The 18,229-nt window shown below is 38.0% G+C and overlaps 1 protein-coding gene across 1 annotated transcript; it reads left to right on the top strand.

The window, feature by feature from the left end:
* Window positions 1-802: 802 nt before the first annotated feature.
* LOC130052236 (uncharacterized) lies at window positions 803-2,072 on the top strand. Its single transcript, XM_056156655.1, has 2 exons — window positions 803-1,346; window positions 1,465-2,072. Exons 1-2 carry the CDS (start codon window positions 803-805, stop codon window positions 2,070-2,072), a joined length of 1,152 nt encoding a protein of 383 aa, XP_056012630.1.
* The last annotated feature ends 16,157 nt before the right edge of the window (window positions 2,073-18,229 follow it).

Raw genomic sequence — 18,229 nt, 5'->3', positions numbered from 1 at the left:
CTCACTTTTTCAACAAGGAACAGAACCAGAATTACGTGGGGCCTTATCCAGATGCCCACTACTACAATCCTGACGACATGTCGATCGCCAGTCGTGCAGCCTTCTATACCTGGTACAATCAACAGGCCGAGAAAGTGTTCGATTTCCAGAAGGAATTCTTGGCTTACTGTATCTCGGATGTGGATATTTTACGCCGTTGTTGTGCGCAATTTAAGGCGACACTCTACGGACTCGTCCGCGTCGACCCGTTTCAGGAATCAATAACTTTTGCCAGCACGGCTAATTTAGCTTATCGACGAGGCTTCATGACACAGGGCACCATAGCCATCATCCCCAATATGGGTTACCAACCGTCGCGCCGCTACTCGGCCAAGGCCTGTCGCTGGCTCACCTCCCTAGACCGCAACATACGTCATGCTAAGAACGGGGGCGAAATTACCATAGGACCCTATACGGTGGACGGCTACGACGAGGAATCCCGCACCGTGTACGAATTTTACGGCTGCTACTGGCACGGGTGCCCCACCTGTTATCCGAATCTGTTGACGGAAACCCAACCCCATCGAGTCCAACAGACGTATCAATCCCTGTACGAGCAGACCTGAAACGAGCCGCCGCCTTAGAGCAACAAGGATATACGGTAGTGAGCATCTGGGAACACGTGTTTGATCGTCAAGTCAAAAACAATCCGGAGTTACAAACATTCCTACGAGACCTCGATATTCAGGACCCCTTAAATCCCCGCGATGCCTTATACGGAGGTCGTACCAATGCCACGCGCCTGTATTGCGAGGAGGGTGACATGCGATACGTCGATGTGTGTTCCCTGTATCCTTACGTGTTGAAATACAGAGCGTTTCCCATCGACCATCCTCAAGTCATCACCAGCGATTTCGCCGATGTGAGAGAGTACTTTGGACTCATTCGTTGCCGCGTCCTCCCACCCCGAGGTCTGTATCATCCCGTACTACCCTACAAGACAGGCGGAAAATTACTCTTCCCCTTATGCCGAACCTGCGCCGAACATCGCAATTTAGGACCCGACGATCGATGCAGTCACACCGATTCAGAACGCAGTCTGACCGGAACCTGGGTGACCGTAGAAGTACACAAAGCTCTAGATCTCGGCTATCGGCTCGAGCGCATCCACGAAGTCTGGCATTTCGAAAAGACCAGCCAGGATTTGTTTCGATCTTACATCGACACTTTCCTGAAGATCAAACAAGAAGCTTCCGGATTTCCCGATGAATGTCAGACGCCCGAACAGAAACAAGAATACATCAGTGAGATCCGGCGCCGGGAAGGCATCTTCATGAACCTAATAGACATTGAGAAAAACCCCGTCCGTAGAACCATTGCCAAACTCTTTTTAAATTGTCTCTGGGGGAAATTTGCACAACGATTACAGCTACCACAAACACAGTATTTAACCGAGGAAGAAGAATTACAGAAAAAAATTACAAGATGCCACTCTAGAAATCAAAGGAGTCGAGTTGCTGGAAAATCGAGATCACCCCGAAGCCGACATGATGCTGATCAATTATCAGGAAAAAGAAGAATTTTTAGAAGACTGTCCTTTTGGCAATGTGGTGTTAGCGTGTTTTACCACCGCACACGCTCGTTTACATCTCTACGGGACTCTAGAGCCTTTGGGGGATCGCGTCCTCTACTTCGATACCGACAGCATCATTTACCAACACGATGAGAGTCGGTTCAACCCCACCATCATCAACAGTTTAGGAGGCTGGACCGATGAATTGAGTGGTGACCGCATCGTCAAATACATGTCGGGAGGCCCTAAAAATTACGCGTACGAGACCCAGGGCGGAAAATCAATGTGTAAAGTCAAAGGACTGACGCTCAATTATCGAGCTTCCAGGATCGTTTCCCTCACCACCTTAGAAAAAATGTTGAAAGGGGAGGAAGAAGAAGTCCACGTGCGTTACCCCCACTTTATTCAAAGAACACGACAGCACGATGTTCGCACCAGCCCCTTAGTAAAGAAATACCGCGTAGTGTACGACAAGCGACAGCGGGTTCAACATTACAACACTCTCCCTTACGGGTATTAAAAAAAACAACCAAAAAACTGTCCTGTTTGTAGACATTCCGTGGACGAGACTGCACGCATTTTTACTTGTTGAATAAACTGTATTTTTGATTTTGTAAATAAATTTTTTACTTGTAAATAAATATGTATGATACTCTAGAACTCGTGTCATTTATCAAGATGTATACCTACGAGACACTAGGGTCGTTTCAATTGAAACACGAATTTACTATGGTAGTAGCAGGTCCTTCCAAATCGGGTAAAACGGAATTTGTGAAACAATTGGTACAAAATACGCAATGGATTTCACCCCCACCTGAAAAAATAGTCTGGTGTTACCGAGAATGGCAGCCGGCTTACGAATCATTACAAGAGTCGGTGACATTCATTCACAATATTCCCTCAGACGACGAGCAATTAGTCGCCGATTTCGACACTCGTCATTTACTGATTTTTGATGATATGATGGGGGGGAAAGGCCATAGAATCCATTGTGGATTGGTTTACGCGCAAAGCGCATCATCACAATACCAGTGTCATTTACATCACGCAAAATCTCTTCGATCGAGCTGTGCAACATCGGACCATCAGTCTGAATGCCCATTATCTCGTATTGTTTAAAAATCCTAGAGATAAATCTCAGATCGGGGTGTTAAGTCGGCAATTACAAATGCCTCATTTACTATCGGCCTATGATGAAGCCACCCGTATTCCTCACGGGTATTTACTGGTCGATTTAAGTCCTCAGACCCCCGAGGAATTGAAATTAAGAAGTCAACTCTTTACCACGTTAGCCGTGTACATGTCTCCGAGAGTATAAATAATGACTCCTCGTGAGTAACCATTTCATTTCATTGTAACCTATCATCATGGGTAGAGTGGTGGTGGTGGTGGTGGAAGTATATAAAGAACCTAGAGCCAGAAATTATTCATTCACTTTTATGCATTCGCGCAGATAACATGATTGAGTGCTCAGAGTGTCATGCTTTATTTTCCCGCAAAGATGCCATGATGCGTCATAAAAGACTAAAACACGGGGAAAGCGATAAGGAAGAGGATATTGACATGAGTGATGTCTCTCCAACACAGAGTGATACTGACAGTGACGCAGAGGAAGACAACATCGTCTTTCGCCAAATGGCACATAAAGCGCGAAAACATATTGCCGGAGAGTGGCAGAAGAGATACGAGAAATACTTGAACCAAAATATGTCAGAAAAGAAAGCTAGTAAGAAAGCAGACGAAAAGACCAAAGGAGAAACTTACCAACAGTTTAGAAAACTGTATGAGCGGTTCCTTTACGATCAGTATCAGTTGAAAGGAGACACAACGCATGAACAGGTGACGGACGCCATCGATGCATTTGTGTCCGACAATCATGGATTAAAGAAATCCATTAAAATGGCTCTTCACAAACACAAATATTTACTTGAATCTTACCTAGATAAGTCTGACAATGATGAAGACGAGGAGGAGGAAGACGAAGAGGAGGAGGAAGACTAACCGATGCGACATAATCACACCTCTGTATAACGAGAAACACTGTCTTTAAAAACTGAATTCATTCAAAATTTGACCTGCATCTACTTGAAGGAAAAAGCTACATCAAATGACATTTTTCATCTGAAATATGCAATAAATAAAAGTTGTAAACCTACAAAAATGTGTTATTTTTTATGACATGGGTATTACGAAGCAAACTCAAATAAGAAATGTAACGAATCCTCAGGTGGTAGGATCCAATACCCTGAAGTTATCAAGAGTGGTTCCTTGTACATTTCATCTGGAAGATAGACAACATAGGTGGTAGTGTGTGTGGTGTACAAGTGGTGGTATGGGGGTGTAAGGTGGTGTGTAAGTGGTGTTAATAAAATGTGGTTGGTAGTATGGTGAAACATGCAAACTAATAACGCTAGATCAATCTCTTTCATTAATATTAAGGAAAGAAATGCAATATTAAGGACCTATATAGGTAATAGGGTGAGTTATGTTAAAGAAACCCTAAGTCATGGAAACTGGTTTATCAATAGTGGTGAGTAGGTGTTATGTAGCGTATAGGTGGTAGTGTGTGGTGTACAAGTGGCGGTATGGGGTGTATAAGTGGTGATATGTTGTGTTAATAAAATGTGGGTGGTAGTATGGTGGTGACACATGCAAACTGATAACGGTAGATCAATCTCTTTCATTAATATTGTCATGCTAAGAAATGCAAAACTTAGAACCTATATAGGATGTGGTGTGAGTAATGTTAATGAAAATGTAAGTGATGGCATCTGGTATGCCAGTAGTGGTGTACATGTGGTGGTATGTGGTGTTTGAGTGGTGGTATGTGGTGTATAGGTGGTGGTATGTGGTGGTATGTGGTGTATGGCTGATGGTATGTGGTGTTAATGGAAATGCCAGTGATAGTATGGTGACACATGCAAACTAAAAACGGTAGATCAATCTCTTTCATTAATATTATCATGCTAAGAAATGCAAAACTTAGGACCTATATAGGAAGTGGTGTGAGTAATGTTAAAGAAAATGTAAGTGATGGCATCTGGTGTGCCAGTAGTGGTGTACATGTGGTGGTATGTGGTGTTTGAGTGGTGGTATGTGGTGTATAGGTGGTGGTATGTGGTGTATAGGTGGTGGTATGTGGTGTATGGCTGATGGTATGTGGTGTTAATGGAAATGCCAGTGATAGTATGGTGACACATGCAAACTAAAAACGGTAGATCAATTTCTTTCATTAATATCGTTATGCTAAGAAATGCAAAACTTAGGACCTATATAGGTAGTGGTGTGAGTAATGTTAAAGAAGATGCAAGTGATGGCATCTGGTGTGCCAGTAGTGGTGTACATGTGATGGTATGTGGTGTGTGAGTGGTGGTAAGTGGTGTATGAGTGGTGGTATGTGGTGTTAATGGAAATGTGAGTGGTAGTATGGTGGTGTTAATGGAAATGTGGCCTGATTTGGAAGGACCTGCTACTACCATTGTAAATTCATGTTTCAATTGAAATGGCCCTAGTGTCTCGTAGGTATACATCTTGATAAATGACACGAGTTCTAGAGTATCATACATATTTATTTACAAGTAAAATCTTACAATTTATTTACAAATTTTAAAATACAGGCAAATTGTTGATTTAATAAATGTGTAAACTTTCAACCATTGTTCTTTAATTCTTTATTTGAAATCTAACAAAAAGGAATACACAAGGAATACACAAGGAATATCAACACGTTCACACGCTATCTCCCCAGATTTTCCCCACCTACCCAGCTTGACCTCCCCACCTGCCCAGCTTGACCGCACCAGGTGGCCTGCTGGCCACCTGCCCAGCTTGACCGCACCCGGTGGCCTGCTGACCACCTGCTTGACCCCACGCTGACCCCTACACTCATGTCAATACCGCCACTCCAAACTGCACTCCGTTGAACCGGTCATCGGCCTGCATTCAAAACTGCACTCAGTTGAACCACCCATCTAGTCGGGTTATACTACTCCCGCCCACAGTACTATCGATCGCATGACGTAACACCTGTCAGTAGTTGTACACTTTACACATTTTAAAATTATACCTGGACAAGATAAGATGGATTTTGACCTGGGCGATCTAGCTCTAGGGGCGCTGTTTCAGGAAAACTGTCCCCCACCAACATTAATTGCTGTTCCTAAAGCTGAAGAATCAGAATCAAGATTTGCTAAACCTCTTACAGAAGAAGAAACAAAACAGGAACTTTTAGACCGAATTCCCAAGAAAACCAGGTCTAACACCAAATGGACAGTTTGCCTGTGGAATGATTGGGTAAATTACCGATTATCACGCGCGGAAACTTGCACCGAGCCCTATCCGTTACCACTCGATTTAAAAACAGTGGATTTACCTATACTTAATTTTTGGATGAACAAATTTATTGTAGAAATTAGAAGGAAGGATTCGACGCCTTACCCCCGAACACTTTAACACAGATTGCAGCCGGGATTCAACGATTTTTACGGAACGAAGTAGGACGCCCAGATATCAACTTTTTCCAAAAAAGCGACCCAACATTTGACTTATTCCGGAAAGCTATTGATGCCCGAATGAAAGAACTTACTGCAAACGGCATTGGTGTTCATAAGAAACAAAAAGACTCCGTTTTATTATCAGACGAAGTAGAATTTAGGAATAAAGGTATTTTCAGTATGGATACAGGTCATGGATTATCGAATGCTGTTTTTTCTACAATTGTAAAGCTTTCGGTTTTCGTGGTATGGAAGAACACCGCAATTTAAGTGCAGAGCAATACAGTTTTGAAACGGATGCATCCTCTGGCCTTGAATGTTTGATATACCGCGCGAATACTTTGAAGAATGTTCAGGGAGGACTGAATCATAGGAAAGTTGCACCGAAGGAAATAAAACACTTTGAGGACAAAAACAATGACAGGTGTCTTGTGACATATTTGTCCCTAATACCGTCTAAAGGGCCGTTTTATAGAAAACCGCGAAGCAAGGCTCTAAAAGTAACACGTATGTAAAAGAAAAAAGTCCAAATCAGCAAAAGAAAAAGAGAAAATCTCTATATACGTTCACTGAAATTTTCGTGATCCATATGGGCGCCGCCATTTATTTTTTCATTACCTGCTTCAACAGTTATTCGTGTTTTATTTTGAATGCCAATAATAGAAGACTCTAACGTGCAATTCGTAATTTAAACACTCAATTTGTTCAAAGTGAATACCGGTAGTATAATTATCATTGTAACAGGTTTTAGCAAATAAATACATATAAAACCGTAATACGACTAAATAGATGAACGAGTTCATGAGTTTCTTTGAATAAGAATATACGATAAAATTACAGTTACTTTTTTACCATTTTGAATTTATTGGTTAATTTTGTTTAGTTTTAACGGCCTTTTTCATTGCATACGGAATGTATTATTGTTGTTTATAATTGTTTGCTTTGAAAAAGAGCAAAAAGTCGAGGCTAAATGTGACGTCACAACGCACAGTTTACGTCGCCTTGTGCTTTATTTCCCGCGTTCAATAAATAGGCAGATCATGTAAAACTGTTGTCCCCATATAAACTCCTTTAATATTGAGATGTTACTGGGTGTTTAGCGCAAGGAAATTTCATTCAAAATATATAATTTTAAATGAATCATAATCTACCGTATTTAACGGAATTGTGATTACCACTCGGGACACGGAGTTACGTATATGCTTCGCTCGGTCCAACGGTCACACCGTATACATATTAGAGTTCCCTTGATAAAATTTTGATTGTAAAAATGTTGATTTTTACTTCGTTGTGTGCAGAAATGAATATGTACCTTCAGTCATGTTTATTCTTCCTTTCAATAAGTGCATTGCTTACATTGCTGGTTGAAATTTACATGGTTTTCGCTGCCAATTCAGTCATGGTTTGAGGAAATGTCAATGTATAGGTTAGATGAAATTTACATTGCTTCCGCTGCCAATTCAGTCAGGATTTGAAGACATGTCAATTGCATAAGCAGATGTTAGAAGAAAATTCTTCGTAAATAAGTCACTGAATTTTGCTAAGTCACAAGCTTTTGATTTGCTAGGCGTACTAAACTTGCGAAAGTTGCCGTTTAAATAGTATTTATATTATTATGTTTGCAGGCTTCGGTCGTCAATACAAATAAACAAATCTATGGGCTTCCGTACTTCCAATACAAGCTACCGCTGAACATTCTACTCGCAGTAACTGCTTGAACTCACCCGAGTCTCAGAGTCAAGTGAGCTTTTCTGATCAAAGTTTGTCAGGCGTCTATTGTCGTCTTTATCGTTGACTTATCACATTTTCGTCTTCTCCTCCAGAACTAATGTGCCAATTTCAATCAAACTTGGTATTAATCACTCTTAGATAAAGGGGATTCAAGTCAGTTCAAGCAAAGGATAATGTCCCTTCAAGGGGGAGATAATCAAGAAAAAGCAAAAATAGGGTTATTGAAGTTTACATTAAAGCTTCCTGACAGTTTAGATTCAAGTTTGTTAAAATCATGGCCTCCGGGGTTAGGGTGAGGCCTCACTAGGGGATCAAAGTTTAGCAAGTGGAAATAATGGGGAAATATTTTTTTTTCCTCAAAAACCACTAGACCAGAAAAGTTGGAATTTATACAAGCAAGCTTCCTGACATAGATTAGATTTAAGTTTGTTAAATTCATGTCCCCCAGGGGTAGGATGAGGCCATAATAGGGGATCAATGTTTTACATGCTGATTTATGGGGGGGGGGGGGTATCTTTAAAATCTTCTTCTCAAGAACCACTGAGCCAGAAAAGTTTAATTCTACATGAAAGCTTTCTGACATGGAGTTAATTCAAGTTTGTTGAAATCATTGTCCTTGGGGTAGGGCGAGGCCATTATAAGGGATCAAAGTTTTACACGAAGATATATAGGAATATATTTTAGATTTTTTTCTCTAGAACAACAGGATCATGATTAGTTATGTTAATATACAAGCATCTATAAGTAGTGCAGATTCAAACACGTAAAATGTTCCCAAGTTGTGTGGATTCAAATTTGTTATGCCCCTGGGACTATGGTCTATGGCACGCCAAATTCACAAAAATGAGCTAAACATAGTTTCACAGTTGATAAATTAGGTTTATTGACTGTAAACTATAGTTTACGAACTGTAAACTATAGTTAACGATTCGTTAACTATAGTTTTCATCCGTAAAACCATATTTAACGGTTGTAAACTATAGTTTACAAATGCTAATCCAAGTTTATCTGTCTTTAAATAAACGTTAACAATAGAGTTTGCTGATAAATACAGATTCACATTTGTAAACTATAATTTACATTCGTTAATTATAGTTCACAATTGTTAATCCTAGTTTCACAAATTGTGATACTATATTTATCAGATAAACTATGACTTGTAAACCGTAGTTTACAATCGTGAAACCGTATTTATCAGATAAACTATGTTTTGCAATCGCTAATGATTGTTTTCATTGTTAAATATTGTTTACGATTGTGAAACATAGATTATCTGTTAACTATGGTTTACAGATGTGAAATATAGATTAACGTCGTTAACTATAGTTTACGGTCCGTAAACTATAGTTTACAGTCGATAAACCTAGTTTATCAACTGTGAAACTATGTTTAGCTCATTTTTGTGAATTTGGCGTGCCATAATGGTCAATGGGGAAATTGTTGTATCCAGTCTTTTTGTCCGAAACTTTAACCTTGCTCATAACTTTTGAATGTTAAGTAATAAAGCTCTCATATTTCATGTGCACATTCATCTTTTCTTTGGTACCAAACCTTTTAACCTTGTAACTTTGACCTACTTTAAAGAAAACTTAACCTATTCTCCTGAACTATTATTTAAGGTAATGCTTTAATGATTTGCACATAGATATCTCATGACAAGGGCTTTCATGTGATCCCATGGTGTTTGACCCTTGAAGTTTGACCCTTTAAAAAACAACTTCTGACCTATTTAATATACCCTGAGCTATTTGGGATAGAGCTTTCATATTTTGTATATAGATTTCTTATTCCAAGTCCTTTGTGAGGATGTATCGTAAGGGGAGGTAGTTGGCTACCCAAGACCTGCTGGAACAATACAACACCTTTCACCAAGTGTTTTCACACGTGCATCATACATGTACATATGACTTTGCACAATCTCTAATTCTCCCACACCATGCCACACAGATTGGTCAGCTATATTTCACAACTGCAATCTATTTGGAGTGCGACTTGATGGATTCTCTGAAGTGAATGGATGAATTACATGATATACGAAGATGAAACTTTAGGTATGACCCTTCACATTATTAAATACAAGTATGGAGAAAATGTTGATTAACTATGAAGGAATCGGTATCCCAATTAACATAGTCTGTCTTTATATGGAAGTATCGTTGCCATTTCTCTCCAATATAAATGTGGAGAACATCATTTATTTTTTCTCAAACTAAAATTTGAAAATAAATACGCTGAATTATTTGAGTTCCTGGTGGCTCATTGGTCTCTGTAATATCCATGATTCACCAAGCCTTTGAAAAAAATAGTCTTGGGGAAGACCTCTGCCGCTACATGCAAATTATTGTGAAGGTGACGTATTGTTAATCACACTTTTTCTTGGAGTGTGAAAAATATGATAAATGTATATGATAGTTTGAATTCAATTGTAGGTCCAAAAACAAAAGTTTTGTTTTAGCTTTTTTATGGATAGTCCTTATCTTATTAAATTTCAGCATAACTTACATGCTTCAAATATGTGATCACATAAGAGAATTTTTTTTTAAAATTATATCGAAATGCACTTAACATTGAATACAATTCATTAAAATATGATATGCTATCACCAACTATTTCCCCATTTACAAATACAATTCTTTTAACATTTCAAAACTATATTTATGTAGATGTTTGGTGGATGCAGGGCTCGGTTAAATTAAAAAAAAACCTCTATAGAAGACCAGATTGTAACAGCAAAGAAAACTATACAAGAGTGATCGAACTTCTTCTGAGTCAAACAAGGCAGTTCAGTTTTCAGCAGAGTATCCGTGGGTTTGATCACAAAATTATTTCAAACTATGAAATATTTTGTAAATGTTTTATATCGGTATCTATGTTATCTAAGTATTCATTTTTTTCTTCCCCCATTATATATATTCCTTACATATACTTCCTGGTGATACGGAGACCAACCAGGTCCTATCACAGGTTTACACCGTATACATTAGATATTTTTCATCTGAATTTATGGAGCATTAGACTCAAAGTACAAAATTTACGAAGTACAGTACTCGACTTCGATATTCTGTTTCACTACGACTCATCTATCTGTTAATATTTTTGAATGACGATATTGCAATAGAAGGTTTGGATACGATTTACAGGTCTAAGAAACAAAACACGGAAAAGCAAAAAGCCCTTGTGACTTAGAGAAATTAGGAAATGCACGAAATGGAATTAATATAATAATAATATGAAGAAAAAAACCCCACATGCTATGCTCAGTTATTACAACAGAGATACACTCAGGGGCGGATCCACGAATTGCGGTTACGGGGGGCGCCACTGTATGAGGTAGGGGGTCTGGCGGCCGCCTTGAGGCCCCCATTGGGTGGTGGGGTCCAGGGGGCGAAGCCCCCGGAAGCTCCTGGATTTTACAGAATTCATAGGGCCTGAAATATGTCTCCTATTTAGTCATTTGTACTATATTTTATCATTTTTAATAAGGCAAAATTAATAAAATGACGCAAATGTTAAGGGTTTGGGGGGGGGGGGGGGGGGGGGGGGAATTAAGTTCTCATAATCAAGTAATTCAAGAAATCAAAAGATTTTGTCATTTATTTCTCTGGGAGTGGAAGAAATTATTGCTTCTTTTATCGTTTAGTACATTTTTCTAATTTTTCTAAACAAGATACCACGATTTACATAAAATTTGAAAATTTTAGGGGCAGCCCCCCCCCCCCCCCCTTAAATCCGCCACTGGGTCAAACAACCCATTTCAGATGCTTGTAAGAATAAATCAAAACTCTATTGGAAATTCCTTAAGGAGCAAGACACGTCGTACAAGAATAAACTGAAATACCCCCAATACAATATTTATCAGAAATCGGTGATGTGTCTGTCCTTTATAGTAACAAAGAAAAGGCTGAGATACTGAACAATCATTTTTCATGAATGACAGTAATCTGAATTATCAGAGTTATCTACTCTTTGTAGAAACATTTAGTCAGATACTTTATATTACAGAGCAAGACATTCTACATGTACCCATCAACAAGAATATTGGGCCAGATAATATACATGTAAGCCAGAGTATGTTACATTATGTTAAAGGATTTTTAAATCCAATCCTTCAAAAACAAAGGCTGCATTTTTCACAAGAAAGAAAAATGTAGACAATCCCAATCTTAACTTTCTGCAGTGTCAATCAGAATTTGTAAATCAACACAAACATTTAGGCATTATTTTATCTCAAGGTCTAAATTGATCACATTACATCAACTCATTACTTGCCAATGCCAAGTAAAAACTGGGGATATGAAAAAATATCAATTCAAACTTAATCGTATAACATTATCTCTGATGTGCATTTCTTTTATAAGACCACAATTAGAATATATCTCAGAAGTATGGGGAGGATGTTATACATTTATAATCGAAACGAATCTGAGAAATTAAAAAAATTTCAACTAAGTGCCGCAAATTATTCAGTTACAGGATTAAAGTTAGTAGCATCGAGAGGATCTCTTTATTTGAAAACAGGTTGGGAACCGCTTCACATTAGGCGGAAAACAACAATATATAAGTGGACCAGAATTTGACTCCAAACTACATGTGTATTTCAAAGACATTTTTCCTGCATGGTAAAACACAAGAAACGTACCTAAATGTAAACTTGAATTCTATAAAACTTCATTTGTACATGTACCAACTGTGATCAATGCGTGGAATTCCCTACCTGCATGTTTAAATCAAACGAAGTAAATCTTTGGGGTCGGTCTTTATGAATAAATATAAAAAAAGAAGAAGAAAAAAAAGGAATGAAAATCCACCTCCTTTTTACTTCACATGCGGCAATTCCGTCGTTTAGACATTCTTCTTACAATTAATACTTGGGCACAATTGTATATTAACTTTTTTACCAGTCTTAGGTATAATGGCATATTTGGAAGTAGCAACTTTCATTTTGTTAACACTCGTGTTCTTCTTTGGGGCGACAATTCTCTAAGTAATACTGAAAACGAACATTTGTTTACTATCATACAAGCTTTTATCAAACAGTGTGGCCGTTTCTTTATTAATTAGTATATGTTGTATAAATCATTGCTTTGTTTTTCTTTAAGCGATCGACATGCGCTAGATTATATTTACAATATCTGCTACACCATGCATACCAAAATAGATTGTTATGTTTACTTCATGCAGTCAAAATAGCAGGAAAATCTAAACTAATTGCATAAGAAAGTTTTGTGGTGGTTTTTATTGTACATGATGCAGTTTATATCATATCAAAAATAGGATAGTTTATATTGAGTTTATATTGAGTCAATTCTTTAAATTGGGTTATGAATTATTTAACTACATGTATTTGTTACAAAATAGAGAAAAGTGAGAGTATAAGTAAATGAGTAAAGATTATTTTTCAAGATTGCTAGTAAATGAAATAAAATACTAGGATGAATAAAACAAACGTATCTATGCACAATAATTATTAATGTTGATTTCATACATCTACTGTACTATAGGGGTACACATGATTAATTAGAATTTTAAAATGAACTTATGCGGGTCTTTAAAATCCATAACAAATATTTCCTTTAATAAATCTTGCAGTTGTTGGTTATAAATAATCGCTACAACTATTAAGATGAATTGTTGGTGTGATGTGCAACGTTTCACTTAAAGGTAACAAATATCCTTAAATCTCGCCATTCCTAACAGTCTTAAAAAGGTCTATTTATACAGTTTATTTTCTCCACATTCTCTGCAAAAGTTCGAATAGTCAATTCCATGCTTACGGAAAGTGCATACATTCTACTACATGATCTGTGAAATATTACACTATAGTGCATTTCATTTCATGAAAAGGTATGTCAGTGTGCAGCATTGCAGTTCATACCCTGATGTATTTTCACTAATTGTGTATGTTGAGAACATTGTCACGAATATATATTTACATTTCTAATGCTTCTGCCTTTGATACATGTATCTCTACACTGTCGTGATATTCATTTCCTCACGAATGCGCTGTACAGTCGACATCAGAGTTAAATTTCAAAAATGAAATTTGTTTCTTATATCCACAGTCCCCCTTCATTTTATCCAGCCGTTAAAATAGACGTACTATATCTATTAAGATTCATACGAGCATTGCCCACAACTGCAGCGCATTCATGAGGAAATGAATATCATTATCATTACAATTTGTAGAGATATCAAAGACAAAAACAATGGAAATGTATATACATTTTCGTGACAATGTTCTCAACACATACACTGTACATCAAATTTTGAGTGGAGCGTCTATTGAGGATTGAGTGAAATCTCCTATTGATGATGTTATGGACAAAGCACCGGGTATTAGGTGAGGGATTAAGATTCTATCACCAAACAGTATGACATTATATATACATTTCGACATAATTTGATACTTTGAACTCATTTTGTATAATACTAATTGATGCAATGTTAATTCAGAGAGCCGTTTTTATTTATTTTACTTGTGTTCGTTCCAATAGAATTATCCCGACCGTCCTCTCCCCAGCTTAGTGAGGAAATGAAAGGATAATTTATAATTTCAATTAGAGAACGTGCTCTCTCTCTCTCTCTCTCTCTCTCTCTCTCTCTCTCTCTCTCTCTCTCTCTCTCTCTCTTTACTTAATTAATCGGCAACGATGTATGTCTCTGTTTTCTTTCTTATTCTATTTCTCTCTCTCCGCAGTGGCGGATCAGAGTGGGGTACGGGGCGGATCAGAGTGGGGTACGGGGGTGGATCAAAGTGGGATACGGGGCGGATCAGAGTGGGGTACGGGGGGCGGATCAGAGTGGGGTACGGGGTTGCAACCCCTTTTGGTTGAACATTTTTAACAGAAATTGTCATATTTGGGGTCTTCAACACCCCACCATATAAGCATTGTCGACCCCCCCCCCCCCCCCCCCCCCCCCCCCCCCCCCCACACACACACAAATAGACCCATTTCCTTTTCTTTTGCCCAACTCCGTCCAGTCCAGCGGAGTTTTGTTTTGTTTTGGAAAAGTCGCATCAAAAGTATATATACGTAAATCAAGGTAAGACAGTGAAAACGACCATGAAGATACCACGTGATTTTCCGGATATAGATATGAGAATCGTGATCCACAGACACGGGCATGACTGTAAACTACATGGAAGGATTTGTTGACAGGCGCTAGGTCCATGGCGCGGGGACTTGTTACATGTATTCATTATATATATTATTTCGATATGATAAATATATGTGACAATTCCCTGTGCTTATAGCGTTACAAAAACAAAAACCAACAACAAAACCCACATACATGTACACGTGTATAGTGTGTGGACTTGTTTGTGTCCACATGCATCCAAAGCGCCTATAATTTAATTATGTGCACTGTTTTGTCAGTTTTGTGTCTTTTCTCCTACGGGGGTGGGTGTGGGTGTGTATCATGGATCGCATACCCCTTGAAAATTTCATGGATGCGCCAGTGAATAGCAAATCGTTTTATGGACAGAGGGAGGAGGCAACGAAACGTAGAAGGAGGGATAAAACATACTCTGACTCTCCGAAATCTTCTGTAGGAAATTAAAATATTATAAAATAATTATTATAATATAAATGTGCCTGAACTCCTCCATTCTGTTTAGGCGACAGGACGTCTGTGATTCTCACTCCGGTGATATGCCGGAGTTTGACTTTCTTTTAGTCTGATTAAAACCAGCCCCCCCCCCCTCCTATAGTCGATAGGAGAAGGGAGGCTGGTTTTAATCAGACTGACTTTCTTCTTATCATTTATATTCCTAGTGCATATAAAAATCTATCCTATACGAAAAATGAAGGGGGCGGGTTCCAAAGCTGATTAAGATTAAATTCCTTGATCCACCAATGAGTTTATCCGCTTACGACCGACCAGTAAGCTGATCAAGAAATGTTATTTAGATGTATACCCACCCCCGTCTTTTTTTGTATGGAACAGATTTTAATATGCACTGTAGATATGTAATTGATTAAACAGAAAATATAAACCGAATATCAGCTGAGATCTGTGGGCGGACGGACCGTGGTGGGGATCTTGTCTTCAACCTATGCCACAAGTTCCTTTACTGCAAACATCATTTGATCGAATTTTCAATCACGAATATTAATTTACGGAATTTGGAATAAACATGCACTTCTCAGTGTACTTCTTATGTACAATCTACTTAGCGTGGTGGGTGGATTTGAAGATATTATTTCTAGTGTAGTACTTAGTATTTAATTAATGCTTTACCGTTACTTTAGCACAGCCAGTTTATGACTGACTCTGCTGCTGACTGTCACAGGATTATGAGTTTATAATCGTGTTTTCTAAGAAGATTGCAAAGGCCCTTGACATTTTAAAGTCCTATTAGAGCAGGTTAGCGATCTATACATGTACATTTTGAAAAATACGCAACAGCGCAATACAAATACACAGACCATAAGCATAGATATTTATGGTATCACAGAGTTCGGGCCCAAAACGGGCTTAGCCCCTGTGTACAAATGTATATCGAGTTGGGTGAACTCAGTTGACCTATTGCAATATTGCATGGCGTGCGTTAGTTAACAACTGAACATTTTCAACTTAATTCTTCTTGATAAGTACCATTCCATTTTGTTTTTCAAATTTGGTATCAAACATCTGTGGGGCAAGGGGGGGGGGGACATAAATTATAAATTTCAGGACTTCTGCACCCCTGGGGCGGGAGAAAAACTGTCAAAAATTGACCAATATTCATACTCTTCATGATCGCCGTGGGGTAGAGGTTCTGACTCCATGGCGAGGTCAAACTTGGTTTGTAGTATTTAGGTGTAAAACATTTAAAAACAACTTTAATGCTGTTGATAGTAAATTAAAACTAAATAGATATTTAGAATGAGCAGGTAGTACTTTAATGTTAACAAAATTGTAAATTCCATTATTTCAACCAGGGTTTGAGGGTTTTGGTATTAGGGTGGGGCCAGAATGGTCAATGATTAAATATGTTAACAGTTGAACATCTTTAACTTCTTTTATGCTATTTTAAAAATATCTATCATTTAATTTTTTTCAGATTTGGAATGAAGCATTTTTGAAACAAGGGGGACATAATTTATCAATTTCAGGACTCTTGCACCCCTTGGGGCCATAGGGGCGGCGCAAAAGCAGTAACTACAAAAAAATTACCAATTTTCTAAAATCTTTTTCTCTGCGACTGCACATGTGTAAGTTAAACTAAATGCATAATGATTTAGAGGAGGAAGATCGGCCCTACCAAATTTGTAAATTTCATGATCCCCGGGGTAGAGGTTCTGACTCTAGGACGGGACCAACTTGATATATAGTATTTATGTGTAAAGCATTTGGGGGGGGGGGGGGTTAAAACCCCATATTTTTAATGCTATTGATCCTCCCTTGAAACTAAACGGATATATGAATAAGCAGGTAATCCTTTACAAAAATTGCAAATTTCATGATCTCAGTGGGTAAGGGTTTTGGTTCCAGGGTGGAGCCAAAATATTGTCTAAAAATTAACACTTGAAAGACTTCTTTACGTTTACTGATATGCATTCTAAAAAGTAAATGCATATCTAGGAAAAGCAGAAAAGATGTACCAACATTGTGAATTTCACAACACCTGGGTTTTGACTCTAGGACTTATATTTATATTGTGTTAATGTTACTTATAATGCCATATCATGTAAAACCTTTCATCAGTATGGAGGCACTTTCGAAAGTATTTAAGAACACGCGATTTGTTATATACTTCTGCTGGATATTAGAATTTAGCTTAGATATTCAGAGCAGGACCCCCCCCCCCCTAGATTTCGTAGCCCCTGGGACTATAATGATATTTTTAACTATATGTAATACTCAGGTAACCAATAAGGCCATTGGGACCTGTATTTCAAGTCATAACCATTCCACGTTTAAAAATATACAGTATCGGGGGAAAAAAAGTACCACTTCAGAATTTAAAGTAGGAATTTTTTTTACTACCATTGCTGTATCCAAAAGAGGGTCCCCAAAATTTACATTCAAGTTACCTTATAACGGTGGTCAAATGCTTCGTTAGTTAAACAAGTAGCATGGGAAAATATTTACTATTAGTAACACCCTAGATTATTTCATTTATCTATACATAATGGATTATTAAATTCCACGCTTCAAAATTATAACACCTGACGGCAGTGTTGTGAAAAGGCATAACAGTGATGAAATGTTTAATTGATGGATGATTACAAGTAGCATGGGAAAATATCTAGTATTTGTAACACCCAGTCCCTAATTTCTTTCTCCACGCTTCATACATTATGCCACCTGAGGTCAGTGGTGTGAAAACATATGGATTTATTTGATTTTTAAAAAACCCACCATTTATTTCATTTTAAAAGATGATTTGTGAACGAAGTATATCCTTTTTTTCACCACTCACTCGAAAGATGAAAATGAATAATTTGAAGTACGAGTTGTCTAC

The sequence above is a fragment of the Ostrea edulis genome, chromosome 2, assembly GCF_947568905.1.
Source record: "Ostrea edulis chromosome 2, xbOstEdul1.1, whole genome shotgun sequence".
Lineage (NCBI taxonomy): Eukaryota > Metazoa > Mollusca > Bivalvia > Ostreida > Ostreidae > Ostrea > Ostrea edulis.
The sequence above is the reverse complement of the archived record's forward strand: the minus strand, read 5'-3'. Positions and strand labels throughout refer to the sequence as shown.